The sequence below is a fragment of the Chrysemys picta genome, chromosome 1, assembly GCF_011386835.1.
Source record: "Chrysemys picta bellii isolate R12L10 chromosome 1, ASM1138683v2, whole genome shotgun sequence".
In the NCBI taxonomy this organism is placed as follows: Eukaryota; Metazoa; Chordata; order Testudines; family Emydidae; genus Chrysemys; species Chrysemys picta.
In genome coordinates this window covers 243,014,707-243,042,383 of record NC_088791.1, presented here as the reverse complement: position 1 = coordinate 243,042,383, position 27,677 = coordinate 243,014,707, and the positions used below count along the sequence as shown (strand labels likewise).

The 27,677-nt window shown below is 41.9% G+C and overlaps 1 protein-coding gene across 14 annotated transcripts in view; it reads right to left on the bottom strand.

Moving 5' to 3' along the window:
• Nucleotides 1–1,161: 1,161 nt before the first annotated feature.
• CCDC138 (coiled-coil domain containing 138) overlaps nt 1,162–27,677 on the bottom strand; it is a 65,937-nt gene continuing 39,421 nt past the window's right edge. For 11 of the 14 annotated variants that reach the window (XM_065580980.1, XM_065580969.1, XM_065580970.1 and 8 more), the window contains 2 exons: nt 3,999–4,137; nt 1,162–2,799 (listed from right to left, as the gene is read on the bottom strand). In XM_065580980.1, the coding sequence (XP_065437052.1) occupies nt 2,628–2,799; nt 3,999–4,137 (311 nt within the window). In that variant the 3' untranslated portion in view covers nt 1,162–2,627. Of the gene's footprint in view, nt 2,800–3,998; nt 4,138–27,677 lie in introns of those variants that run through there. The other 3 variants (XR_010597696.1, XR_010597695.1, XM_065580976.1) reach the window with 1 other exon arrangement.

Below are 27,677 nucleotides of genomic sequence, written 5' to 3'. Positions count from 1 at the left end.
AATTCATATCATGTATGACGCAATACCAGCTTCAGATTGCATCATTCATTGTTTTGCCAAAAAGCAAGTACTGTCCAAACCCAGTCATAGATTTATTCATAGATCCAGTCAAAGATGTATTTTAGTCATTTCTGGTTTAAATTGAGATCCCTTCCCTTTATAACTCACTTATCCTCCGCCATTCCCAAGTCAAGGGTCGTATATACTGACCCAATAGCATATCTTGAAAACTAGAGCCAAACAAAAAATTTAAGCATCATTTTCGTTCTCAGTGACCCAGAATTAGTAAAATTTGACTACATTTATTTCAGAAGCATTTTGGCTGTAGAGCAGTGTAATTCCTCCTTTGATAAAAACTGGACAAAGATTAGCACGGAGGGTACCTAAACAAAGATACAGTAGAGCTCCTCATCAACTGGAAGACCCCTAAGGATCTGGCCGTCGATTTAATAATCAAGAGTTAGTACAGATCCATCTCCTTGAGCTGGGAATCACTACCCTCGCTCAAAGTGTAGATATAGCCTTATTCTTCTTGGAGCTAGCTGACTGAGTATGTGCTCAGGCAGCTAGCCCAAGCTTCCACCATGGCCCATGCTACTCCCAGCTACACTTTTCAGAGCACTACCTCTATCAGAGCTAGCATAGCTGTCTACCCATGCTGGGAAGCACACTCACAGCTGCATGTAGACATACCCTTAGTAGCATATGCCCTCTTCTTCTCTACCCACAGGCACATCCCCTTAACATTACTGTAACTACAATACACCATAGACCAGGCATGGCAACCTTAGTTCAGTCCTTCTCAATCCCCCCTTCTGCACACACCTCTTTATGAAACTATAACCTACTGCTATTATTAGTTTTGGATGTTTAGTGCAGTACTTGTTTGTATTGGGAGGAAGTAGTAGCTTAGTAAATGGAGTGATGGAAGGCCAACAACCCTGCAGGAGCAGAATTAACAATGAGGTGTGTGTAGCAACTGTAACATCTTCACAAATCAATTTTTTGTACATTAATTTGAGCATTTTTAATGCTTAAGCAGGGGTAGAAGATTATGTTGGGCAGGGTGGAACAGATCATGAGTAGAAGAAATGCGGCTGCTAACAGAAAATTGGCACGTACAACCTTCTCTGTTGTGAAATAAAATTTGACAAAAATATATCTGCTGCGGGAGAAGTTTTTATTCAAAGATTTAATCCATCAGCAATCATTGGCACAAACTTTCAGCTATGATGAATAATAGCTAAAAGCTATCTGAAATCTCCCCTCCCCCCTTTTTTTTAAATTATACGTTGCACTAGATACACTCAGGATTTCCCGTCTACCATATTTGGTGTAGAATGATGTCTTAAAAAAACATTGTCAACAAAAGGTCAGACTGCAATGGACATATTTCTGTCAGAGCCCTAATTCAAAGACTTTGTAGTAAGAAACCAAACAAAACCTGCACAGAAAACTCAAAGGGCATTAAAGCTAATCTTGTATGAAGTTTCACATGGACTGGTCACAGAGTTAATCAAACACAGACTTATTATAAAGCAGGTTCTTAAATTATAATCACAGCTTCAATTATATAATTACAAGGAGTTGCGAAGAATACATCTTGTAGTTCTACAGAATGGCATAATCAAACACAAACATTAGAAATGAAAGACTTGTTGGGCCAAGTGACTCATTTTGTGTACATATGCATTTTTTTGAGTACTGATACCTATGCATATAAATGACAAAATTAATTGGCTGTTAGTGTTTGAAAAGTATGTATGGAAAAGTGCGTGCATAAGTAGGAGACTGGACTACGGCCCTTTTGGACATTAATAAAATAGAAAATAGATTCATTTTATTAAAAGATTATGGCTTTTAACTGAAGTAATATTATTCCAAAAAATTTAATACTTTATATTTTCAGAAATATTACAATCAAAATCCATAAAAAATACAAAACCAGTATCATGAGTTAATAAAGCACAGCGATGTACCGCAAATACATATAAGTAAAGAGATAACAGTGAACAGCGATTCCTGTAAATACTGGATATTGCAGGCCAGAGAAAATTTCTCATTCAACATATACCTAATATACATCAAGTTCAATTGCATCACAATTTGACTTCAGTACATTAAAACAATCATTTTCCTGAAATACATTTGCAAAAAGACTAATGTTTCCATGTTATGTGCCACCTGTACAACAAAACAACAATAATAAATGTTGGTAAAACACTGAAGAATTTTAATTTTTAATATTTTTAAGGTTAACTCATATTTCACAACTTTGTGAGGAAAGTAGGTACTAGTGGTGTGTCTAGCAAGCAGGTGCCAGTTGTGTTGAACAGGTCAGTTTTCTAGAACAGCACAGCACTAACCCTGTAGTATATTTCAGCTAAATTTAAAATTTAAAAACAAAGAAGGCCTCTTGAAGATTGTGCAATTTTCCACCTTCTCTTTCAATGAATACACTGATTGTAAGGGAGGGTAACATGACAAATTCTAACCCATGCTGTAATAAATGAGCTATTGATGTTCTTGTTAGCGAGTTTGCACTATCTTTTGCTAGTTTTTATAAATAAATATAATCTTGTTTGTACAAATTATACAGAACATAAACCATAATAAAATACAGTTCGTTAGTGACTTGTGCTTAGACTGGAGACAAGAGAGTTGGTCTTTGTTAAGCCCAAATTAAAGAGAATTGAATTGAGGTTAATACAAAGAAAAGCATGATTTGGATGTGTTGTCCTCTGCAGCTCTTGGATCATTAGATGAATAGTAAACAATTCAAACATCTTCTTATTACTTCTGCAAAAGATTTTCATATAAAATTAGTCAGTGACAAAAATTTATTGGATTACTTTCAAGTATGGGAAGAGAATTTCAAAATCACTATTCTGGAGAGACGGACTTTTTTATGGAACCAAAATTTGTGTTGTATTTTATATTCCATGAATGTGATTCTTTACATTGTCAGTGATAATGGCACTCTCTCTAAACTGCTATGGTTTTGCTGCAGTGTGACAAAAAAAAAAAACATGGCCCCAGGCAGAAGTATCCTTTCCCACAGATAAATGGCTTTTAAATGTAGCCCAAGGAAACCTTAAGGAAGAGATGAAGCAAGTTTTCATAGCTGTGAAAGAGGGATAGGGTAGTAGACTAAGTGGTGGGGGGAGTGCAGGGGGAGAGAGACAGCCCTGGAAATACAGACAGAAAGAAACGATACTTAAAAATATTGTAGACAGACCCAACACTGGAAGATCCAACAGCTGATAGGGATGTGAGGTTTTTTTTTTTTTTTTTTTCCTTCAGTCTACAAATTTTTAAGCAATTTTGTTTGAAAAAAAATCACAATTTATTAAATTCTAACTTATCTCCAATGAAAAATAGTTTGTTTTTTTCTTTCAACTTAGAAACTTATCTTGTTTTCCCCACCTAGAGTTATAGGGTTTGTTTGTTTGTTTTTTATCCTCAAGAAGATCAAAACTAATCTATATATCCCTAATTTTCTGGGGGGAAAAAGTGTCCAGTACCTAATGTGAATAAAAGACTTTAATTTACGTCTCTGTTGTTTTATAAGAGAAGTAATCAAATCAAATAATCCACTGGCATAATTCAGTACAATATGTGATATCATTAGGCAGGTGAGAATTTCTGTTGCAATAAATTTGTAAAGCAACAAGCACAGAGAAAGATCCTTAGAAAGGGTCAAATTTAAGAGTCTAAATTCCCTTTTCAAAAATGACTTCTGGGCACTTAGAAGCTTAACTGTCACAGCAAGTGGATAAGACTTAAGGCTTCTAAGTGCCTAAATCACTTTTGAATATAGGATCTAGATTCCTATGTCACATCGGCCCTTTTGTAAATTTCAACCCAGAAAAACTATGTTACAAAGTAACTCAGCAAAACTTAGGGTCAAGGAGAGAAAATGAAGTCAGAAAGCTTATGAGGAGGAATACAAAACAGCAATTTTTGATAACTAGGACTACAAAATAAAAAATATTTACTTGATTCTGGAGAGTTTTTGCAGTATAATGCTGAGTTTTTCTACTACCAGTAGATCGAGTTTAGGATTTCGAAGCAACACAGAACAAGTACGGAAAAAGGTCTCATTGCTGCAGGCTTCTAGGAAAGGCTGCAAAAAACCTGTAAAGTAATAATGTAATGTTCTCATCAATTAATTTGGTAGAAAAAATCCAATACTATAGTTAATAAAAGAAGAAGTGCACTTTATACTCGCAATGTAACAAGACAAACTACATAACTTTTTGGCTTCTACTGCACTTTTGACATAAAACTCTGTCAGAATCAGAAACTACAGAACCTGAGCTACAATGCTGTGCTGACATTACCAATAACACTTGAATATAAAACAAGGTAGTAAACACAGTAAAAGAATTTTGCTTTCTCAACAATAAAAAATGGCAGGAGGGAGGGAGGGCTACTTTTAACTAAAGTGATAATTCTGCATCTTTGACACACCTATCTGAAACTCACATATCAGCAGTGCACATCATGTGATCAGCAGGCAGAAGCACTAAGCAGTGTCAAAGGTGGTTCACCAAGGAGTATTGCTTTAAGAAGCTGCAAAACTACATGTCAGCAGATGATACTGTAATACTTATAGAAGCTAATGTGAAACTAAGAAATCTGTCATCAAAATGTTTGTTTAGTAGTACTCAGCTTCGAGACAGGTGCAATAAAAACTGAGCAAAAAAAAAAAAAGATTGATCCATATAAATATTAATATAACTCCCCTAATGCTGCACACCTAAAGCTTTTGGTCAAGTCATGCTGCATTTCTATTCACTTTTGTTCTCTTCTCCACAATCTTATTGCTCATATATACACAATGAAATCTGTCCACATTTCATCACATTTTCGTACCTAACAAATTAGTTTATAATTACAAACCATCAAATTCTGTGTTTAAGAGTTCAAAAAACTAATAAGGACACCAAGGGTGAACAATTCATTTTTTTGGCCTGACAGGGCAAAGAATACAAATACACTGCTACCTCGATATAACGCGACCCGATATAACACAAATTTGGATATAACGCGGTAAAGCAGTGCTCTGGGGTGGCGGGACTGCGCATTCCAGTGGATCAAAGCAAGTTCAATATAACGCGGTTTCACCTATAACGCGGTATGCTTTTTTGGCTCCCGAGGACAGCGTTATATCGAGGTAGAGGTGTACAAATACATGCATCATATTGCTAAGCCCCCCCTCCCCCTTGTGAAATGGGCATGAACGTGCATTTGTTCCACCCAAAGGTAGATGATGTTTTTTAAAAATTAAAAACTCAGTTTAGTTTTTATTTAAATCAATTTTTATTTAAATTAAATATTTTTCTTTTTTAAAATAAACCTATTTCAAATTACATTTGAAATTATGTCAATTTACATTAAGACCTAAGCCTACTTTAGTCCATTAAAATAATTTAAATAAAAAAAAAAATACAGCAGCATCAATAAGCCCTCCTCAAATTACAACGAGATAAAGTGTGCCTATTTTTAAATTGTATAACTGGGGTAAATAGCTGACTTTTTAGGTCAACTCAAGGTTTATAAATTATCAAAATGTTGTGTACTACATTAAGTAGCCTTTTTTTTCCCATTCTTTACAAGGGAGCAAATATTGGTATTTACATTTTTCCAAATGTAAGTACTACAGTTTCTGTTCTGCATTTTTAGGGCTTTGTCTATATGGTGGGGTAAGGTGCTCTACAGAGGTATGGCTTCTAAAGTGCACTAACGCGTTGTGCATTAATTGGTCAATGTAGACCCGGCTGATGCACACTAAAGGTTCCCTAATGAGCTTTAGCATCGTGCTGTTTCTAACAGCACTACATTAAAGTGCACCAGCAGGGTCTACATGGATCAAGTAATGTGCAACATGTTAGTGCGCTTTAGAAATCACCCCATCTCCCACCCACCCACCGTAGAATACATTACCCACCCCACCATGTAGACAAGCCCTTAAGCACCTAAATACTTTCAAATATCTGTCAATTCACTAACTCCAGGCAATACTTCCTTTGTTTAATAAATTTTAAATGCAAAATATTCTCTGATAAACTTGTTTTCTTTCTTATGTTTCTTGCATATATAAGGTAACTTTATGCATCTAATAAAAAACAAATGTAAAATGTTGCTTTTGTACACTTTTAATTCCAATTTCCATCTAAATGCAGCTTGGCACAAATCCTGGGTAAAAAAATATCAAATGTTTACCATTCACCATTTTCTAACATAAAAAAATGTTAAAATTGAGAATTCAAATAAATGTAGGCTAACCTATATAATTGTTTAAATACATATGTAATATACAGTATATTCTTCCAGTTAGCAAAAGGAAGTACCAAATTGAGCCTAAAGGCTATATTTGGTTGCAAATCAACATGTTCCAATGGTTATAACAGCCAATGAGAATGAACTTTTCTTTAGGACAATAACCAAAAAGTACAAATGCAAAACCAGACTAAAACCAATTATTTAAATCAAGGTTTCCTGCTTGTTGATTTAAACCATGATTAAAATAAGTGCGGCTCCGGTGTGGGTGGGCATCCCAAGCAAGGTCCTTTACCCAGTGGCCCTTGATCCGGCTTGCTCAGTGCCGGGTCCCTCTTCTTAGGCACCGGCGAAGGGGACCAATGCCGGTAGGAGCCCGGTGCACTGCGCAGAGGCCAAAGTGCTTGGCATTACATCAGGCCGGGCTGGCTCCGAGGCTGGATAAAGAGCGGCCTCCGTAAGGAGGGCCCTCAAGCAAATGTCTCATTCTTTCTGTGTCCTGGGACGAAAGAGCTTACAGATATGACACTTCTCTTTAACGTGGGATTCCCCAAGGCATTTCAAACAGCTACCATGCGGGTCACTAACAGGCATAGAGGCCTGTTGCAATCAAAGCAGGGCTTTAAACCCGGAGACCAGGGCATGCCTCGCTTGGGGCAAAGTCCACACAGTCACCCTAACTGACTAACTACAGGACTTAACAGCTACTTACTAACTAATCTATTACAAACAAAACTATTTACAGCTGGCACACAAGGTTCGGGAGTAGGAGAAAACCGCTGACCACCGAGAAGCAAGGGAAAGAAGCACTCCGACCAACCACCACGGGTAGTAAGAAGGAACTGAGAGGGCGTAGGGTCAGCGGTGCCTGATATACTGACGCATGAGCGTGGCACTCAAGGGGGCACCACAGCCGATCCTACAGATACCACCAAGGCAAGTCTCCAACAATTGTGCACGTGGGCGCACGCACACCTAGAATGGAATCGATGTGCACAAGCACTCAAAGAAGAAAGTGTATTTCTTTTGAAAGTTCCTTTGCATGTGTGTTGAGCAAAGTACTTTATAAATGAAATGTCAAGGTGCTGCTATCAATTTAGTGAAGATGGATGCATCTTTGTTTAAAAAAAAACAAGGACATATATATTTTTATTAGTCATAATAGATAGCCTGGGAGTGAATACAAGGTTGTAATTTATTTCAGGAGCTTTACTGAACCCAGTATAAACTAATACCAGAAAGCACAACTCAAGCAACCTAACACCATTTCGAACAATGGCTGAAAAACATCTACTTGGCAGTGACAAGTGGGAGTCTTTCCCTTGTCAGCATGAAGGTCTAACTCATCAATTTCTGCAGAATTTAAGCTTTCGTTTATTTATAGTTTCTAGCCCATATGATTGTGAAGATACCCTTCCAAAAGTAACCTCTATGCAAAGCAATGCAATGTTGCCTTCCTGAGTATGCAAACATATGACTCCAGTGCCTTTTTCTGCTTCTTATAGCTTTATTTAACAGCACCAAGTGAAATTAACAAGATTTGTCAGTTTCATGATGCTACTCTGTGGACAGTAGTGATACTAACAAGGACTGTCAGTTTCATGCTGTTGGATGAGAATGCTGAGGAATAGCAAAAGCAGACCATGGAGTTATTCATGATAGAAGGCTGACAAAACATAGGCTAATAGAGTGGAAGAGTAACAGAAACCCTCCTCGTTTACAGGCCCCATGAAGAGGTAGATGAAAGGATTAATTCTTGTAATTCTGCTTTGAAAGTATCATTTCACTGGATTCCTACCCTTGGGCTTCCCTACAGTGAAACAGGCTGACATCCTTTAGCTGTCAATGAATTTTGGCTCTTTAAGACTCCTTGATGAACCTGACACAGAGAAGTTCCTAAATTGCAAAAGTAATGTGTACAAATATTTATGATAGGATCATCAGAAAAAAATCAACAATTGAAAGGACAGTGAAAAGGTGAGTAGAAATCAAAGGTATCTTCAGAGAAGCAAAATTACAAGTGGGTAATTCTCTCTCTCTCAAGTTACCATTATTATGTTATGGTAGTGCTTAGGGTCCCCAGTCAAGAATCAGGGCCCTAGTGATTGAGACATTGCACAAAGTTCCCCTGCCTCAGAGAGCTCACAATCTAGGTTTGTGACAAGACATAACAGAAGAATAAAACAGGCAAATGTGGAGCAGAGGAATAGGGCTGGGTTTCTACTAAAGAGTAGACAAACTCTCAGATTCTCCAATCACACAGGGGGAAAAAATACTGTCTGAGGCAGGTTCACATCCCAGGAGAATCATGGAGTCATCCAAAATTCCCATCCACAACAGGAGATGGGAGGGCTAGAGGGGAATTTTGAATAGGAGATGAACAGAGGTAAGAATGTATATTCCTCTATATGAAGATAATATGGTTTGTAATACAAGGCAAATTTTTAAAAAAAGGAAATTCAGGCTCTGGAACATACACTTGTAAAGCGTCTGAAGACTTTACTATACCGGACATCATAACAAGACAGCAGAAAGCCAGTTTCATAAAGATCTACAAAAACATCCTCCTGGAGGAAAATATATAGTTCAGGAAAGGAATATCATTCCAGCACACAATTCAACACCCAACACAATCTGACAAAGGGAACTTAGGTTCCAACGTGAAAACAATTTTCATTTTCTAAGGTAATTGTGTCCAGAGAGGAACAGCTATAGACCATTTCTGTCAGGTATCGAGCAATGTCACTATCCATCTGATTCTGTCCTTAATGTGACTGTCCAGGTCGACCATATACCCAAAGTGTACCTCTGGTCTTTCTACAGGTACTTTACTTTTGAGACAATAGGGATCATTGTGAAAAAAAATTGAAATCAAGATCTCAGGGCCATGTAATTTGAGGCAGACAGATCCTGAGTAGATCTACGCAGGAAATTCTTTTTCCATCCTGCTAAAGTGTTCACAATTTTAAAAAGTTTTCCTATTGAGCACTGAGACAAAACCAAAACAATGTGCATTTTCTGAAAAAACAGAGGAAGAGAACCCCAGAACAATCAGCAGCCTAGAGGTTAGCGCTCTCATCTCAAGTGGGAGACACAAGTCCCAGCTCTGAATCTCCCATATCCTAGGTGAGTACCCTGAGCACCAGAAGGTTGGCTATTCTGGGGTCTCAGTTTCTCCTGTTAGAAGTGTTCCACTTTGAATAAATAATTAAATACCCATTTGGCCAGAGAGAGAAATTGACTCTACAGCCTGTGGGTTATGGCACTCGCCTGGGATGTGGGAGAGCCAGGTTCAAGTCCCTAACCACCAGCTATTAGCTATTCTGGGATTGGGGGGGGAAAGCGTGTCTCTTTGACCAGAAATTTCATCCTGGACCTCATAAACCCTTCCTGCTGAAAGTTCAGTTGAAACTGTTACAGTCCCATGAAAAATTTTGATTCTAACAAATTGGCACTTTTCAACAAAAATATTCTGTCAAAAAAATCATAAACAGCTCTATTCCTGAGGACTGCTCAGGGATGTATATGCTACTCTTAAAATGAGTAATATGGGATTACAGAGATAAGGTGGGTGAAGTAATATCTTATATTTGGACCAACTTCTGTTGGTGAGAGAGAGAGACAAGCTTTCAAGCTACAGAGGGAGCTCTGTGGGACCGACAATAGCTACAACACTGAATATAATATGGAACTGACATATAGAATTATACCAAAGGTCCTTTATCTAGCCAAGAAAAATATTTAGTTGAAACATTGCAGTTGTTACAGAGATATGGCAAAATATTAAATCTGGAAAGAAAGATCATCTATCCCAGAAATCCTAGTAACACTGTAAAGATCATGGCTAAGGTGAGTCTAACTTGTTAAATTCTTAAAGATGGGCCCCAAGACTACAGATGTAGCCTCATTCTCAGACAGATGTGTGCAATCAATGTACACTGCTAGCATATTTGCAAGGAGCTTAAAGTGAGCAAAGGAAAGGGAAGCTCACCTAGCATACTGAAAGAACTAATCTCCCAGAGAATTTCAGTTCAACTTCTGTACTCTTGTCACATAAGCCACTTCTAGGAATTTTGACCTAGAAAGGTACTAACTTTTCTCTTGAGCAAAAATGCTTAACAGATTGTGTTAGTTACTAGGCAGCAATTGAAGCAAGACCAATTGAAATTCTTATAGTGTCCCAGGGACGCAAGAAATGAGTACACATTTCCAAGTTATGATAAGGACAGCAGCCCTCCCAGTCTACGTTACAACAATGAAGAAGTGATGTGAATTATTTCATAATAATGGGAAGCTGAAGAATACCTTGTTTACCAAGGGAGTTACTCCTAAGAACAGGTAACAGGAAGGTGCGGCAGGAAAGCTAGTGAAAACACAGTAAGTATTATCAAATATAGATGAATAAGACCACTAGCATCCACAAACTAATTTATAAACAAAGTTTGTTTAAATAAATATGTCTTCAGACAAGAGAAAATAAAGTGAGTATAAAGACATTCGTGAGATGACATATGCCTTCAAGCTCAGACTGAATGCATTTTGTGCAGATGATGGTGGCAAGCTCTCCCCACTGACTTGAAGATCGGAGTCACCTCTAAATACATTATTATTAGTAGTAGTAGTAGTAGTATTGCTGTAGCACCAGAAAGCCCTAGTTACGGATTAGAGCCCTATTGTGCTAGGCACCATACAGAAAGATATTCCTTGCCTCAAACTGCTTACAAACAAAAAGTAATTGATCCCTAATTTGAGACATCAAGGAAGCACACCTCTGCAGACACACACAGTACCCTACTTAACCGGCTCTGTACTCACAGGATATAAAGCCAGGGAAATCTTCTTACGACCTCCCTATGTTATTCCTTTTGAAATAAAATTTAATTTTAAAGAAAAAAAAAGTTAATATTTTGATAAAGTTTATAACACAGAATATAAGGCATAAGTTAAAAATACTATAGAAAAGATTGACTACTTTAATAAAATAGAACCACCATCAAAGTGGAAAGAATTGCTCGGTTTCACAGAATATAATTAGCTGGAAGTAGAGCAATCAAAAATAGTTTATGTATTTTAAGAGAATTTTTTTATAAACTAAGTTTACAAAATCTCTTAGTAACTTCTTCTGGAAGGATATTACTGAAAATTGTTAGAAAGCCCATGTTAATGTAATACAAATGCACATTTATGTGAAAAATAATTGTGGAGGTGAACAAGTGCTTCTAAAACATATTTGAAAATTTTCTATTTTGGTGGTCTGTGGTTGTAGTAATTATATTTAATTTTTCTTGTAAATTTTTGGTGATTATGAAGTCTATATCTGTCATGTCAGGAATTTTGTACAAGTTATAATATTCTGTACAAGCCTGCACAGGTATCCTTAGACATTTGTACCAACTTGCATTAGTAGTTCAGTTTCAAAAGTACACTGCAATAGACAATAAGCAATTAATTATTGTTATCAGTCACCAACAGTCATAAAATCTCACAGGCTGTTATTGTCTTCAAAAAAAAACCTCCCTTCTAAACTTAGATATACATCATTTTCGAAAATGAACATAGACAGAAAGCATATTTGTGAGAGTCTCATGCTGAATAATTAAACAGTAGGGGTTTTGCCTCCACTTCATGTGGAGATGTAACGTTTACTAGCATCAGTGGCTAATGTACATACACACCAATGGGAGGGAGAAGAGATGGCAGCAATGCAAGTGAGTGACAGAGTACTGACAACATGACTGACCGTTTGGAGAAGTCCCTCACTATGATTATGAAACAGCAAAGAACTTAGGAGGAAATGAAATTGTTTCCCTGTTGCATACAGTCACCTGCAGTAATTTATTTATAAAAGAGAGGGGAACAACTTGCTAAGTTAAGTTCCTGTATCTTATTGATGAATGACAACAGTTGTTTGGAACCAGTATTTAAAATGTATCTGATGTAGTATTGCTTAATTATTATTTTTATTGTTGTAGTGCCCAAACTTTGCTAGGTGGTTTCCACACCTGAGAAAGGTAGTTCCTGCATGATAGAGCAAACAATCAAAAAAGCCAGAGACAGATGCAAGGCAGAAGAATGGGAAAGAAACAAAATGATCACAGCAATTAGAGGCACACATCTTGGTAGTTACAAATTTCTTTAGGATATATGAGGAGGTTACTCACCCTGTGCAGTAACTGACGTTCTTCGAGATGAGTGTCCCTGTGGGTGCTCCACTACAGGTGTTGGTGCGTCCCTGCGCCTTCGCCCGGAGATTTTTGCAGCAGTACTCATAGCGGCCACGCATGCTCAGAATCTGCCCCCCCGCTGTGACTCTAGGGTAATAGAACGCATGCGTGGCCGGTCTCCTCAGTTCCTTCTCTACCACGGAGGCCCCCCAACTCCGAAGTAGAGGGGAGGAGGGTGGGTAGTGGAGCACCCACAGGGACACTCATCTCGAAGAACGTCAGTTACTGCACAGGGTGAGTAACCTCCTCTTCTTCTTCTTCGAGAGATGTCCCTGTGGGTGCTCCACTACAGGTGACTTAAAAGCAGTGTATCTTAAGGAGGTAGGGACTTCGGATCTGGTAGGAACGCCGTCGAGAGTACCGCCCTGCCCAAGCGTATGTCAGATAAAGGGCCTTGAATAAGGGCATAGTGTTTAACAAAAGTATGGTCAGATGACCAGGTGGCTGCTTTACAAACGTCAGCCAAGGGAACTTTGCGTAAGAACGCGATGGAGGCAGCCAGAGATCTAGTGGAGTGTGTTCTAATGCCATCTGGAGGTGCAACCCCTTTCATCTGATAGCACAGTCGGATACACTGGGAGATCCAGTTCGAGAGTCTCTGGGTAGAAATAGGCATGCCCTTGGAGCGCTCTGCAACAGAGACAAAAAGTCTAGAGGAGGTTCTAAAGGGTTTGGTTCTATCCAAATAGAATGACAAGACTCTGCGAACATCTAGTGTATGCATTGAGGCTTCAAAGGAGTTTGCATGTGGTTTCGGAAAAAAAGTCGGGAGGTGTATGGGTTCATTAATATGGAATGATAAGTGTACCTTTGGAAGAAATTTGGGGTGCAATCTGAGGGTAACCTTGTCTTTAAAAAATATCGTATATGGTGGATGAGCCATGAGAGCTGCTATTTCTCCTGCCCGTCTGGCAGAAGTAATTGCCACTAGAAACGCTGTTTTCATGGAGAGGTGTAAAAGGGAGCACGTGGCTAGGGGTTCGAAGGGTTGTTGAGTTAGGGCAGACAGTACCAGATGAAGGTCCCAGGGGGTGGTCGGTTGTTTAATGTCTGGATATAAGGTTTGTAGGCCCTTGAGGAAACGCTTCGTAGTAGCGTGAGCAAAGACAGACGTATCATCAATTCTGTCGTGGAAAGTCGTAATAGCAGCTAAATGGACCCTGATGGAGCTGAAAGAAAGGCCGGATCGCTTAAGGCCCAAGAGATAGTCCAATATAAACGAAAGAGGTACCGAGGTAGGAGAAAGATGTTTGGCAGAACACCAATGTGTGAATCGTTTCCACTTTTGAAGATAGGTCTTGCGAGTAGATTGCGTTCTGCTATGTAGGAGCACCTCCTGAACTTGTTCGGAGCAATCTAATTCGCGTTGGGAGAACCACGTAGGAACCGAGCCTTGAGGTGAAGCATGGACAGGTTGGGGTGGAGAAAACGACCGTGCTGTTGAGATAGAAGGTTCGGAATAAGCGGCAGGGAGATTGGTGGTTGGATTGACATTCTGGTGAGGAAGGGAAACCATGGTTGTCTGGGCCACGATGGGGCAATGAGGATCACCTTGGCTCGATCCGTTCGTATTTTTATCAGAACCCTGTTGAGAACTGGTATCGGGGGAAACGCATAGAATAGGTTTCGGTGCCATGAGATCATGAATGCGTCCCCCAGGGAATGTTTGCCCAGTCCTGCTCTGGAGCAGAAATTGAGACATTTCTTGTTCTTTGCAGTTGCAAAGAGGTCTATTGTTGGGTAACCCCAGATGCTGAATACCTCGTGAATGGTTTTGTCGTCTATCTCCCACTCGTGGTCCCATGGGAAGCGTCTGCTCAGTTCGTCCGCTGTGGTGTTCATGATTCCGGGAAGATAGGCTGCTGATACCTGGATGTTGTTCGCAATGCACCAATTCCAGAGCTTCATAGCCTCTGTGCACAGCGAATGGGAACGAGCTCCGCCCTGCCTGTTTACGTAAAACATGCAAGCAATGTTGTCTGTCATTATGCGTACGTGATGATGTTTGATTAGTGGCAGGAAGTGACGGCACGCGTTGCGAATGGCTCGAAGTTCTAGTACATTTATGTGCAGGGAGGTCTCGGTTGGTGACCATAGTCCCTGTACTGTGTGATGAGACATATGTGCACCCCACCCTGTCATAGATGCATCGGTGGTCAGAATGCGTGATGGAGCCTGTTGAAGAAACGGGACTCCAGAACAAAGGTTGGAGTGGACGGTCCACCAACGTAGCGAGTCTTTGACTGGAGTAGGCAGGGAGAGAGTCTTGTTTAAAGAATGCATATTCGGTTTGTAAACCGTTGCCAGCCACGCTTGGAAGCACCTCATGTGTAGGCGTGCATTCTGGACGACAAAAGTGCACGAGGCCATGTGACCTAGTAGTTGCAGGCAGTCTCGGGCAGTTACCTGAGGGCTGTTGCGAATAGTTGTGGTCAGTTGTTTTATGGAATTGTAGCGATCGGGTGGGAGCGATGCTAGCCCGGTCCGAGAGTCGAGGTCTGCGCCTATGAACTGAAGGTGCTGGGTGGGGCGTAATGTGGATTTGTCTCTGTTTATTTGTAGGCCGAGAGAAAGAAAGCACTCGACTGTGAGCCGTGTGAACCGGAGCGCCTCGTCGAATGTTGAAGCTTTGAGGAGGCAATCGTCGAGGTACGGGAATATTATTACCCCTTGTCTCCTGAGGTGAGCAGTGACTACAGCTAGAAGTTTGGAAAAAGCACGGGGGGCTGTAGATAGTCCGAAGGGGAGTACCCTGTATTGGAAATGTGTGGAACCAAGGGTAAATCGGAGGAAACGTCTGTGGGCCGGATGTATAGTGACGTGGAAATAGGCATCTTGTAGGTCGAGGGCAGAAAACCAGTCGCCCTGCTCCAGCGCTGGGATTATGGTAGTGAGGGTCACCATCTTGAACTTTTGCTTTTTGATGAATCCGTTGAGCCGCCTGAGATCGAGGATTGGTCGCCATCCCCCATTTTTCTTCTCCGTTAAGAAATAATGGGAGTAAAAACCCTTCCCTCTGTGTCGCTCTGGCACGATTTCTACTGCTCCCAGATGAAGGAGATGTTGCACTTCTTGGAGGAGTAGCTGCTCGTGAGAAGGGTCCCTGAAGAGGGACGGGGAGGGTGGGTAGGTGGGAGGTAAGGAGAGGAAGGGGATGACGTATCCAATTGTAACTACCTCTAAGACCCACTTGTCGGAGGTAATCTTCCTCCATTGTTGGAAAAAAGGTCGTAGGCGGTGTCCAAAGATTGGTGTGCCGGCTGAAGTGAGGGCGTTGCTTTCTAAACCCTCGACCAAGTCTTCAAATCTGCCTATTAGCTGGTGGGGGTTGAGGCGCCCCTGTAGAGTTTGGGCGACGTCGCTGGAATCTTGGTCGTGGACATTGCGGCTGTTGCTGTTCCTGCGGTCTATGGGAAGGTTGTGTAAATGCAGGATAACGTGGCCGGTGGTATGGTTGGTATCGATATTGTCGTCTTCTTGCCGTAGGTGTCTGGAGACCAAAAGACCGGAGGGTTGTTCTGGAGTCTTTCATTGAATGAAGCACTTCATTCGTGTTAGAAGCAAAGAGTTTGTCACCGTCGAAGGGAAGATCTTCAATTGTGTTCTGAACTTCGCGAGGAAAAAAGGAAGAGGAGAGCCATGAGCCCCGTCGCATGACTATCGCTGTAGCGGTAGATCTTGCCGCTGTGTTGGCTACATCGAGGGCTGCTTGGAGAGCGGTGCGTGAAATGGCTTGGCCCTCAGAAACTATAGCTCTGAACTGTTTTCTTTGTTCTGGAATGTCATCAATAAAGTCCATTAACTTATTATAGTTTTTATGGTCGTATTTTGCCAGGACTGCAGTATAATTAGCTATACGAAATTGGAGGGTGGAGGATGCATAGACCTTGCGACCAAACAGGTCCAGTCGTTTGCTATCCTTGTTAGGTGGGGCAGAACGAGAATACTGTTGTCTAGCCCTCTGGTTCGCAGCGTCTACTATCAATGAGTTTGGTGCTGGGTGGGTAAAAAGGAATTCAGAGTCCTTTGGAGAAATAAAATACTTCTTGTCCGCTTGCTTGCAGGTAGGTAGGCTTGTCGCTGGAGTCTGCCAGATGGACTTAGCGGGTTCTAAAAGGGCTGCGTTAATTGGGAGTGCCACTCTGGAGGAAGAAGGGGGCTGTAGGATGTTCGTTAGCTCATGCTGTTGTTCGGGAACCACGTCCAGGTTAATGTTCAGGTCACTAGCAACTCTCTTAAAGAGGTCCTGGAATTTTGTATATTCATCAGAGGGAGTGGGAGGAAGGGGAAGTAATGCTTCCTCCGGTGCTAACTCCGGGTCTGTTGGACCAGGAGAAGGGCTAGGTTTATCCTGGGAACGTGGCTGTGTTGCCAGGCGTCTCGTGTCACTAGCATATGCATTAGGAGACAGCGCTGGATCAGTGTTGCGCCTGGTCGAATGGCCACGGGGCATGTGTTCCCGAGGGTATGATGCCCATGGTGTCCAGTATTGCCATGGTGGCGGGTAGGGCATAGGTGGTGCCATCCAGGGGTTCATCCCCCAAGGGGCAGAGTCCTGAGAGTGGGATGAGGTAGTATTTCCATAGCCCTTATTGCTCTGGGTCCGGGGCTGGGAGTCATGATATGGGGAAAAAACTCCCTGTGGATCTGCTTCCTCCTCACTGGAGGAAAACTGCTCAGATCCTGACTCAGGCATTGAAACAGAATATGCATTCATGAGCGGAGACTGCAAGGTAGGTGATACTAGAAGGTCAGCTGTCTGGGTAAAATGAGTGAATGCAGCTCCTGCGGGAGATGAAAGCTGAGCCGATAGAGGCTGCTGCACAGGAGCATTCCTGCGATCGGGGCTTCTGGCTGTGATCTGTGTGTCAGAATGCCCCGCAGGCGTCGGTGCCGCGGTCGGTGCCGGGCGAGAAATGTCGGGCTGCCTCGGGTGAGGCGTGCCGTGGAATGTCGGCACCGTCTCATTTGCGGTGCCGAACGGTGCCGTCCCTGAGGCAGGCAACTGGAAGCCTGATGCCTCGGCACCGGAGCTTCTCGGCGGCGCTGAAGCCTCAGGCGGCTTTTGCGCTGTTCCGGAGGAGCCTGGCTCATGGAAATTGCTGAGGCGAGGGATCACAGGCAGAGAGATCGTTGATCTGCCTGGAGAAACTTTATGCCTCATAGTCTTGCTCGGTGAGGAAAGGTGCCCCTTCTTCATAGACTTCTTGAGCTTTTTTGAGGGGGGGGGGCTGTGTCGGGTAGCGGAGCCGGCTTCAATGCCTGGGTCTGAAACTGACCCGATAGATTTTTGAAGCAATAGCAGTTTGAGTTTAAGCTCCCTGTCTTTCCGTGCCCTGGAGCTGAGTTTACAGCAGTGGGCACATTTTTGGGGAATGTGAGCTTCCCCCAAACATTTTATACACTTTGAGTGCCCGTCCGATGACGGGATAGCTTCCTTACAAATAGCACAGCGCTTGAAACCGGTGGAGCCCGGCATAGCCGCGGCTGACAGGAAAATTTTTTTTTTTTTTTTTTAAAGATAAACTGGGTAAGTAACTATTTTAACAGAGAAAACTGACAGAAAACTGGTTTCTAAAGGATAATTAAGGCAAGAGTGAAGGATTCTCTAATGAGTCTGCTGAGCTCCGTCTCAGGCCGGGGACGGTTGAGAAGGAACTGAGGAGACCGGCCACGCATGCGTTCTATTACCCTAGAGTCACAGCGGGGGGGCAGATTCTGAGCATGCGTGGCCGCTATGAGTACTGCTGCAAAAATCTCCGGGCGAAGGCGCAGGGACGCACCAACACCTGTAGTGGAGCACCCACAGGGACATCTCTCGAAGAAGAACTATTTATTTTAAGTAACAGACTAAGTTCTCTTTCCTGCATCATCCTTCCATCATTCAATCCCCAGCTGCAATTTCAGTGTTCTTATGGCTATCACAAAATCTGACGCCCAATTCATCACAAGGTATAACAAGGAAAGATTTGCTTTTGATGTTTATCTGTTAAAGGAAAACTGATCCCATTTAGGTAAGTTCAGCCATTTGAAAATTCATAAAGCAAGAGGATGTTTTGAGTGAAGTATTTGGACAAGCTACTTAGAATTTCCTTTTCTGAAGCTGCCACTGTAAGCAACCATTATGGCTTGAAGAAAAAAAAAATCACCTAGAAATTATAGTTTGTTATTTAAAAATGTCAAAGCATAATATTTAAACAAAGCACAGTATTTATACTTATTTCTCTTTATTTGCATTTTTTAAAAAGTTTTCTATAGTAAGGTCAGTTGGAGACTTGTTTACAACTGCTTGCATAGGGTTCTCACACTCAGTGTCTAACATGATTTTAATTTTCAGCAAGATGGTCAATGCCAATGTAAGAGTCTAAACTATTTGTGCAAACCTCTAGTGTAGATAGCGTAGTACAGCTAACACCAGAGAGCAGGTAAGGATTAATTTTTTCTCTTTTCTAATTTTCATCCTATTACTTGTAATTATGTCAGAATATAATTAGCATAATAAATGTTTCTGTGTGTTTATTTGCAGTATTGTAGATTGTTATGCCCTAAATAGACATCTAAGCAAGGTATATTAGACAGACAAGGTAGGTGAGGTAATATTTTTTATTGGACCAACTTCTGTTGATAAGACAGACAAGCTTTCGAACTACACACAGCTCTTTCTCAATGTAGCTCAAAAGCTTGTCTTTCTGACCAAAAGAAGTTGGTCCAATCAAAGATATTCCATCACCCACCTTGTCTGTCTAATATCCTGGGACTGACACAGCTAAAACAACACTGCATATGCAAGGTATATATATTTCTCTCTTAATTCTTCGATGTAAATCCATCTTTATAATCTCCATCCATTTTTGTTGCTCTTTTCTTCACTCCCTCCAAATATGTCAATACCATTCAGGTAATAAGCTGCCCAGAATGGAACACAATATTTCAAATGCCCTCAAACCACAATCATACAGAAAGGACCTATTACCTCCCCATGTTCTATGACAAAATGTCCTTACATATTCAACCCAAAACTCAACTGGTGTTTTATGCTGCCACATCACATTGCAAATGTCTCTCTAAATGCAATTATGAGAATGCATAGATGCCATTCAAGACCATATAAATGATCCAGAATGGCCTTCAGTAAAATAACCACAGCAAATATATTGGCGTCCTTTTAGAGTATAATTTGTTCAATTGCAGAATTGCACTAAATTATTTTATTGTGGTTATAAGGTACGAAGGAGAATAATTCTAAAAATTCTGCTAATTATTTATCTTAAAAGTTCTGCCTAATATGAGAATAAAAATAAACTTAAAAAAACCATCACACACTGGTGACTGTTTCCAATGGTATTTACAAACTTGACAGTTTATTCTTTCAGTAATGCATACTGAATATATCCATTTGAACTTTTATGTTCCCATCCTGCAAATAGTTACACATGAGACATTTCGTTGACTTTAATGGGGCTACTCACATAGGAGAAGTGAAGCACATATGCAACTATTTGCAGAATTGGGACCTTAAGTAGAAAAAATGTTCAAAAACTATCAACGTTTATAAACTAAAAAAATTAACTTTATATTTATCTGTTTACAGAGACCAGGTATGTTTGTACCTAAATTCTGCAGGCCTTCTATTCTTGAAAAATATCAAAATCTCAGGATTCAAGAAAAGTCAGATATAAACAAAAAAGGGTTAGTGCAAAATGGAGGAAATAAAAAAGTTACTCATCTGTAACTGGACTTCCAGATGACAAAACAATTCCTCACCTTTTCAAAACTGTTGTTCTTCAAGATGTGCTGCATATGTCTATTATATTGTAGATGTGTGCGCATCTCATGCACCAGCATTGGAGAGTTTTCCCTAGCTCCTTGTAACTGTACCGAGTGTTTGAAAGGTGAAGCCATCCTGCCCCTCCTTCAGTTCCTTTGCATCAGAAAGCTGATGTGTAGGGGAAAGAGAGTGGGCTGGCTAATGGACATATGCCACACATCTCAAAGAACTACAGTTATGAGAAGGTGGCTAATCATTTTTTCTTCAAGTACTTGCATATGTCCATTACAGTATAGGTGACTCCCAAGGTGTTATTAAAGTTGGTGGAGTTTGGAGAAAAGGGACTGCAAGATTGCTTTTTCCACCTTCACATGCTTTCTTGATGGAGTGGTAAGAGCATAATGACTGGTAAATGTATGGACAGAAGACTATGTCACTGCTCTGCCTATGTCTGCAATAGAGACCTGCCCCACGAACACTGCCAAGGCTGCATGCACTCTGGTAGCGTGTACTGTCAACTTCTCAGATGGCATCCTGTCCATAGTAGCATAAAACATAGTGATGAAACTGGTAATCCATTTTGAGAGTCTGAGTCATAACCTTTTATATGTTCTGTGTAGGACATGAATAACTGGGTAGAGACCTACAAAGATTTCGTCCTGTCCAGATAAAAAGCCAAAGCTCAACGCACATCAAAGGTGTGCAGCTTTTGTTCACCCTTGTGAGCATACAGCTTTGGGAAAATAACAGGAAAGTACATAGGCTGACCAAGATGGAAATCAGAAACCATCTTTGACAAAAATATAGGATGAATCCTAAGCTAAAATTAATTTTTATAAAAAGACAGTGTATGGTGGCTCTGTGGCAAGCACCTACAATTCCCCCACTCTCCTGGCTGAGGTGATGGCCATCAGGTAGGCTATCTTCAAGGACAGACACAGGAGCTCTGGGCCTGAATGGGGGACTCAGAACAGCAGGCAATACTAAATTTAACTCTCACATAGGCATCGGGCCTCAAAACAGGAGGGAACAATCTACACAGACCTTTGAAGAATCTGGTCATGACAGGATTAGTGCACAGTTTTAACATTGATTTTAGGATGAAATGTTTAAATTGTGGCCCCATGATTCCTAAGGGAGCTGTGGGATACATTAGATTGCTTGAGGTGCAGGAGATAGTCCACAGTTTCTTGAATCCATGTGTTGGCGGCAGATTTTGGGAAACTGCCCAGATAAAGAAACATTTCCACTAATTCAGGTGAGTAGCTACTGTAGTAGAAGGCTTCCTGCTTTAAGTAGGACATCCCCGTCTGCCACTGAGCAATGAACTTCTGCATCTAACCACTGATGAACCACACTGTGAGGGGCAGCACATGCCCATGGTTCTATGTGATTAAGTATTTGATTAATGGCAGAAGCAGAGGCTTCTGGTGAACAGCTGGCTGAGTTCTGAATACCAGGGTTGTCTCAACCAAGCTAGAGCTATCAGTATCATTCTGCCCCCATCTTGCTTCAGTCTGAGGATGAGAATTAGGAAGACTGGCGAGTAAGCATATGGCAAGACAGTCCCAGGGAAGGAAGAATGTATCCAAGACTGACCTTAGGCTGTGACCTCCCCAGAGCAAAACTGGGGACTTTTCCTGTCTATTAGGTTGCAAACAGGTCCATCTTTGGGGGAAAAAAACTCTATAGGAGATACCTCAGACAGGATGTCTGAGTTGAGAGACCATTTGTGGTTTGGGTGAAAGACTGGATCAAATGGTCCGCCAGTGTGTTCTGAACTCCTGGTAAGTGTGATGCCCTGAGAGGTAGGAGTTATGAATGCAGAAATTCCATAACTTGAAAATCTTTTGGCACAGTCTGTTTGACCTGGTACCCCCTTGTTTGTTGTCATAAAACACCGCTGTGATGTTGTCAATGAATACCTAGAGAATCTTGCCCCAAACATGAGATAGAAACTGTTGGCATGCAGCAAAAAAATCACTTGCTGCTCAAGGACAATTATGTGTAACCTTGCTTCTTGGGGGGACCAAAGCCCCTGGGCTTGGAGGCAATCTAGATACTCTCCCCACCCCATGGTTGACGTAGCCTTACTAGAGTAATGGATGGAGTAAGGGGAGCAAATAGGACTTCATGGTTCATCCACCAGTCCAGTGAGGACAGCACCTTGATCAGGATGCTTATTGTTTGTGCAAATGGTGAACTGCACAAATCGATCACTGAACTGCACTGAGCCCAGCCTGCATTGCTCTGAGGTGCTGTCTGGCATGGGGCAGATGGGATCACATATGTACATATGACTCAGAAGTCTAAGGCAATTCCTTGCAATAATTCTTGAGTGATCCTTGAGGGACACAAATAGAGATCCTGAATAGCATGGAACCTGGGAAGGTGTAGAAGACCTCTGGAGATGGTGGAATCCAGAATAACTCCAATGAACTCCACCCTCTGTATGGGAGATAATATCAACCTTTCCTTGATTATTTTCACGCCTAAAAAACTGAACAATTGGAGAATTCAATGTAAAACAATCTCTACCTGTTTAAATGACCTCAAATCAACCAATCATCCATGTAAGAATACACCTAGACATCCCTGTGCTGAAGGTAAGCCACTACCACGGACTTACAGTTGGTAAAAACCCCTTGTGCCAATAATAGACCAAAAGGCAGAACAGTGAATTGGTAGTGATCTTGACCTATCACAAACCTTAGCGATGGATCGTCATATGGAAACAGGCATCCCTGAAAGTCGAGGGTATCATAGAATCATAGATTATAGGACTGGAAGGGACCTCGAGAGGTCATCGAGTCCAGTCCCCTGCCCGCATGGCAGGACCAAATACTGTCTAGACCATCCCTGATAGACATTTATCTAACCTACTCTTAAATATCTCCAGAGACGGAGATTCCACACCTCCCTAGGCAATTTATTCCAGTGTTTAACCACCCTGACAGTTAGGAACTTTTTCCTAATGTCCAACCTAGACCTCCCTTGCTGCAGTTTAAACCCATTGTTTCTGGTTCTATCCTTAGAGGCTAAGGTGAACAAGTTCTCTCCCTCCTCCTCATGACACCCTTTTAGATACCTGTAAACTGCTATCATGTCCCCTCTCAGTCTTCTCTTCTCCAAACTAAACAAACCCAGTTCTTTCAGCCTTCCTTCATAGGTCATGTTCTCAAGACCTTTAATCATTCTTGTTGCTCTTCTTTGGACCCTTTCCAATTTCTCCACATCTTTTTTAAAATGCGGCGCCCAGAACTGGACACAATACTCCAGCTGAGGCCTAACCAGAGCAGAGTAGAGCGGAAGAATGACTTCTCGTGTCTTGCTCACAACACACCTGTTAATGCATCCCAGAATCATGTTTGCTTTTTTTGCAACAGCATCACACTGTTGACTCATATTTAGCTTGTGGTCCACTATAACCCCTAGATCCCTTTCTGCCGTACTCCTTCCTAGACAGTCTTTTCCCATTCTGTATGTGTGAAATTGATTTTTCCTTCCTAAGTGGAGCACTTTGCATTTGTCTTTGTTAAACTTCATCCTGTTTAACTCAGACCATTTCTCCAATTTGTCCAGATCATTTTGAATTATGACCCTGTCCTCCAAAGTAGTTGCAATCCCTCCCAGTTTGGTATCATCCGCAAACTTAATAAGCGTACTTTCTATGCCAATATCTAAGTCGTTGATGAAGATATTGAACAGAGCCGGTCCCAAAACAGACCCCTGCGGAACCCCACTCGTTACGCCTTTCCAGCAGGATTGGGAACCATTAATAACAACTCTCTGAGTACGGTTATCCAGCCAGTTATGCACCCACCTTATAGTAGCCCCATCTAATTTGTATTTGCCTAGTTTATCGATAAGAATATCATGCGAGACCGTATCAAATGCCTTACTAAAGTCTAGGTATACCACATCCACCGCTTCACCCTTATCCACAAGGCTCGTTATTCTATCAAAGAAAGCTATCAGATTGGTTTGACATGATTTGTTCTTCACAAATCCATGCTGGCTGTTCCCTATCACCTTACCACCTTCCAAGTGTTTGCAGATGATTTCCTTAATTACTTGCTCCATTATCTTCCCTGGCACAGAAGTTAAACTAACTGGTCTGTAGTTACCTGGGTTGTTTTTATTTCCCTTTTTACAGATGGGCACTATATTTGCCCTTTTCCAGTCTTCTGGAATCTCTCCCGTCTCCCATGACTTTCCAAAGATAATAGCTAGAGGCTCAGATACCTCCTCTATTAGCTCCTTGAGTATTCTAGGATGCATTTCATCAGGCCCGGGTGACTTGCAGGCATCTAACTTTTCTAAGTGATTTTTAACTTGTTCTTTTTTTATTTTATCCGCTAAACCTACCCCCTTCCCATTAGCATTCAGTCTCCTGGAGCTACGGTAGGAATAACAGCAGTGACATACACTATACTGAACTTTAACTTCTTGATGTATTTGTTTAAGTTCCGAAGGTCTGGGATGGGTTTAAGACCTCATCTGGCCTCGGGTCTTAGGCAATATTGAGAACAGAACCCTCTTCCCTTAATGAGGCTGGGGCACTTCTTTCACAGCTCCCAAAGTATGTAGAGTCTGCACTTATAGTCTTAGGGCAGACCTCGGAGAAGGTTCCCTAAAGAGGGTCAGGGAAGGTGGGATAGAAAGAAATTGCAGGGTATAATCAGATTCCACCATGCTTAGCACCAATTTGTCCAAATTAATAGCCTGCCATACATGTAGGAAGTGGGAAAACCTGCCCAGGAAGGAAAAGGCCAGTAGAATCCAGGCTGCTGAGTACACGGTCCTCGATATAGCAGTCAAACCAGCTGCTTTGAGGCCTGAGTATGCCTATTTGATGAAAACAAAGAAGCAGGAGCTCGAAGCCTCCATCTTTGTGATCTTTGCCTCCTCTTAGACTAGTCTGGCTGTCAAAAAAAGAAATACTACTGCTTGGTTGTGCATGATATTTGGTCCTTCTTGTAGATAGGGCTCTCTATGCACTAAGAATTTCAAAACAGCTCTAGAATCCTGTGAGGTGTAAAGTGCTTTACCTGTCCTGTATGATAATAAATCAGGTACCTCAAAAGTGAGGTCTTCATTTGTTTGTTGTACTGTACCTCCAGAGGCCTGCCGCCAAGAAGAACAGTTCATGGTGACAGCTGTCACCCTGGATCTGGCTGCCAAATCTGCCACATCCAGTGATGTCTGCAGTGCTGAACAAGCAACCAATTGGTGGTCTATAACCAAGGCTCAGAACTGCTCTTTAGAGCTCCCCAGAAGTTTGTCTGTAAACTAAGAGATTGCCCACCAATTAATATAGTTGTATCTGGACAGTAAGACCTGATAGTTAGCTGTGAAGTTGTAATCCTAATATGAAAAAACTCTTCCTCCCAAACAGATACAGTTTCTTTGCATGTTTTCCTTTGGAGGTGGCTTTAGACTGTCCCTGGAGACCCCTCTCATTCACAGTGCCCCTACCTGTGACCCTAGAATGGGACACGTATAGAAATATTCAACCCTCCCCCAGACAGAACTTGGTATTTCTGTTCAATGAGTTTGGCCACTGGTGGAATGGATGAGGGGGTCTGGCACGGAGTCTTAATAGGCTGCATGATATCCATGTCCATCAACAATGCTATCTTTCCTGTTGTAGCTAGGTGGAGAATATCAATAACCTTATGGCTGCTCTCGTCTACAAGCTTACCTTGTTTTTCAAGCGAAGCTGCCATCCATCTAAGGAGCTTTTGGTATACTTTGAAATCATCCAGTACCAGGGATGACATCTCCAGTAGCAGGGCCTCATGCAGTGATGAGGACAAAGCATTAAGAGGGGGCACTGGAGAGACTTTCTAAGGCTGATCCTGCAGTACTGAGACAGCGTGCTGTTCCACCAACTGTTGGGGTAGCCTTGGTGATGCCAATCTCCAAGGTCGGTCAGTACCACCACCACCTGTCTCTAGATATCAGTGGGAGAGACTTCCCTCCTGGCTTTTGTGACTTTACAAGGGGGTGGAGAAGGTGACCTGGAAGCTAGAGATGTCCCTCATGGCATCCAATATGACCACTGAGGGGGTGAGAATGGTACTGGACCCCAGGAATGCTAGGTTCAAGTCTCCCAGTTCTGTGCTCTGCCCCTGTCTGAGATCACTTGCGGAACTGAAAGCATGATCTAGAGGATGCCCCACTGTGTCTGTAACATGTAATCAGCAAGCCATCGTTAGACTCCAAGACAGACCTGGGGTAGTCTGAAGCCCACAGCAGTGTGGTACTGGGGGTTGTCTTTGAAGACTGGGATCTGGATCAGTGCTGGGTTCGAAGCATCAAAGGAAGCATGGATGACTTCCTGATTGCTGGCACCGTACAACAAATCAGCATCAGCACTGGTGCCGAGGTCAAGTGTAATATAGAGTTGGACAGTGGTGGAGCCACTGTGAAATGTACCATAGCTAAGACATGTAGTACCCTGTGGTGGTGCCAAATGAGAGTCCTTGCCCTGAACAAGAGGTGACAAACCGTGTTACTGAGAGATTCTAAAGGTCTCTGCTGCAGCATAAGCTTCTAGTGTTGTCAGTAAAGAGAGACACGGTTGTTCCACCAAGATCAGAGAAGACTGACCCAATGTCTCTGCTAGAGCAAGAGCTAGTCTCGATGGCCCCTGAAAGGACACCAGAGTCAACAGCTCAACGTCAAGAGACACAGCATGAGCTAGTATTTGAGAACAGTAAACTGAAGAGCGCACTTTACTGTCGGTACCGGAGGAGCTTTCTGAGGAGGAATGTCTCCTTTGAGACTCTGACGAATCTGATACTGACTTCTTATGCTTCTGAAGCTGAGAAAGCTCAGAAGCTCTTAGCCTCCCAAAAGGCAGCTCTGGCAACAATGAACTCCTGCATCCATCAATGCGTAAAGCAGGGGAAGTACTTCTGGAAGAAGTCTGAGACGAGGCCCCTTTTGAAGAATTAGGGCAGCCTCCATGAGAAAATACCAGGATCATTCGTCTATAAAGGAGAAGGAGAGTGCGTTGTGAAATGGACAAGTGCAACATCTCGAAGGTCAGTAACTGTTTTTTTCTTCTCTGAGTGATTGCACATGCCCATTCTACTTCAAGTGACTCGCAAGCAGTCTGGGGGTGGATTTTCTAATCTACTTGAAGAGTGACTGAAGGACTACTCATCCGAACTTGGCATCATCTCTGGAATGCTGAGGTATAGCATAAATTGTAAAAGTATGTACCAACAATCAAACTGCTGCTCTACAAATACCTGTTATAGGTACTTAAGGCAGAAGCTTAAGGAAGCTGCTTGAGATCTTGTAGTGTGCCCACTACTCTACCCGGAGGGGTTACATTAGCAATGTCATAGCACAGATACATTTAGGAGGAAATCCAGGATGAGATTCTC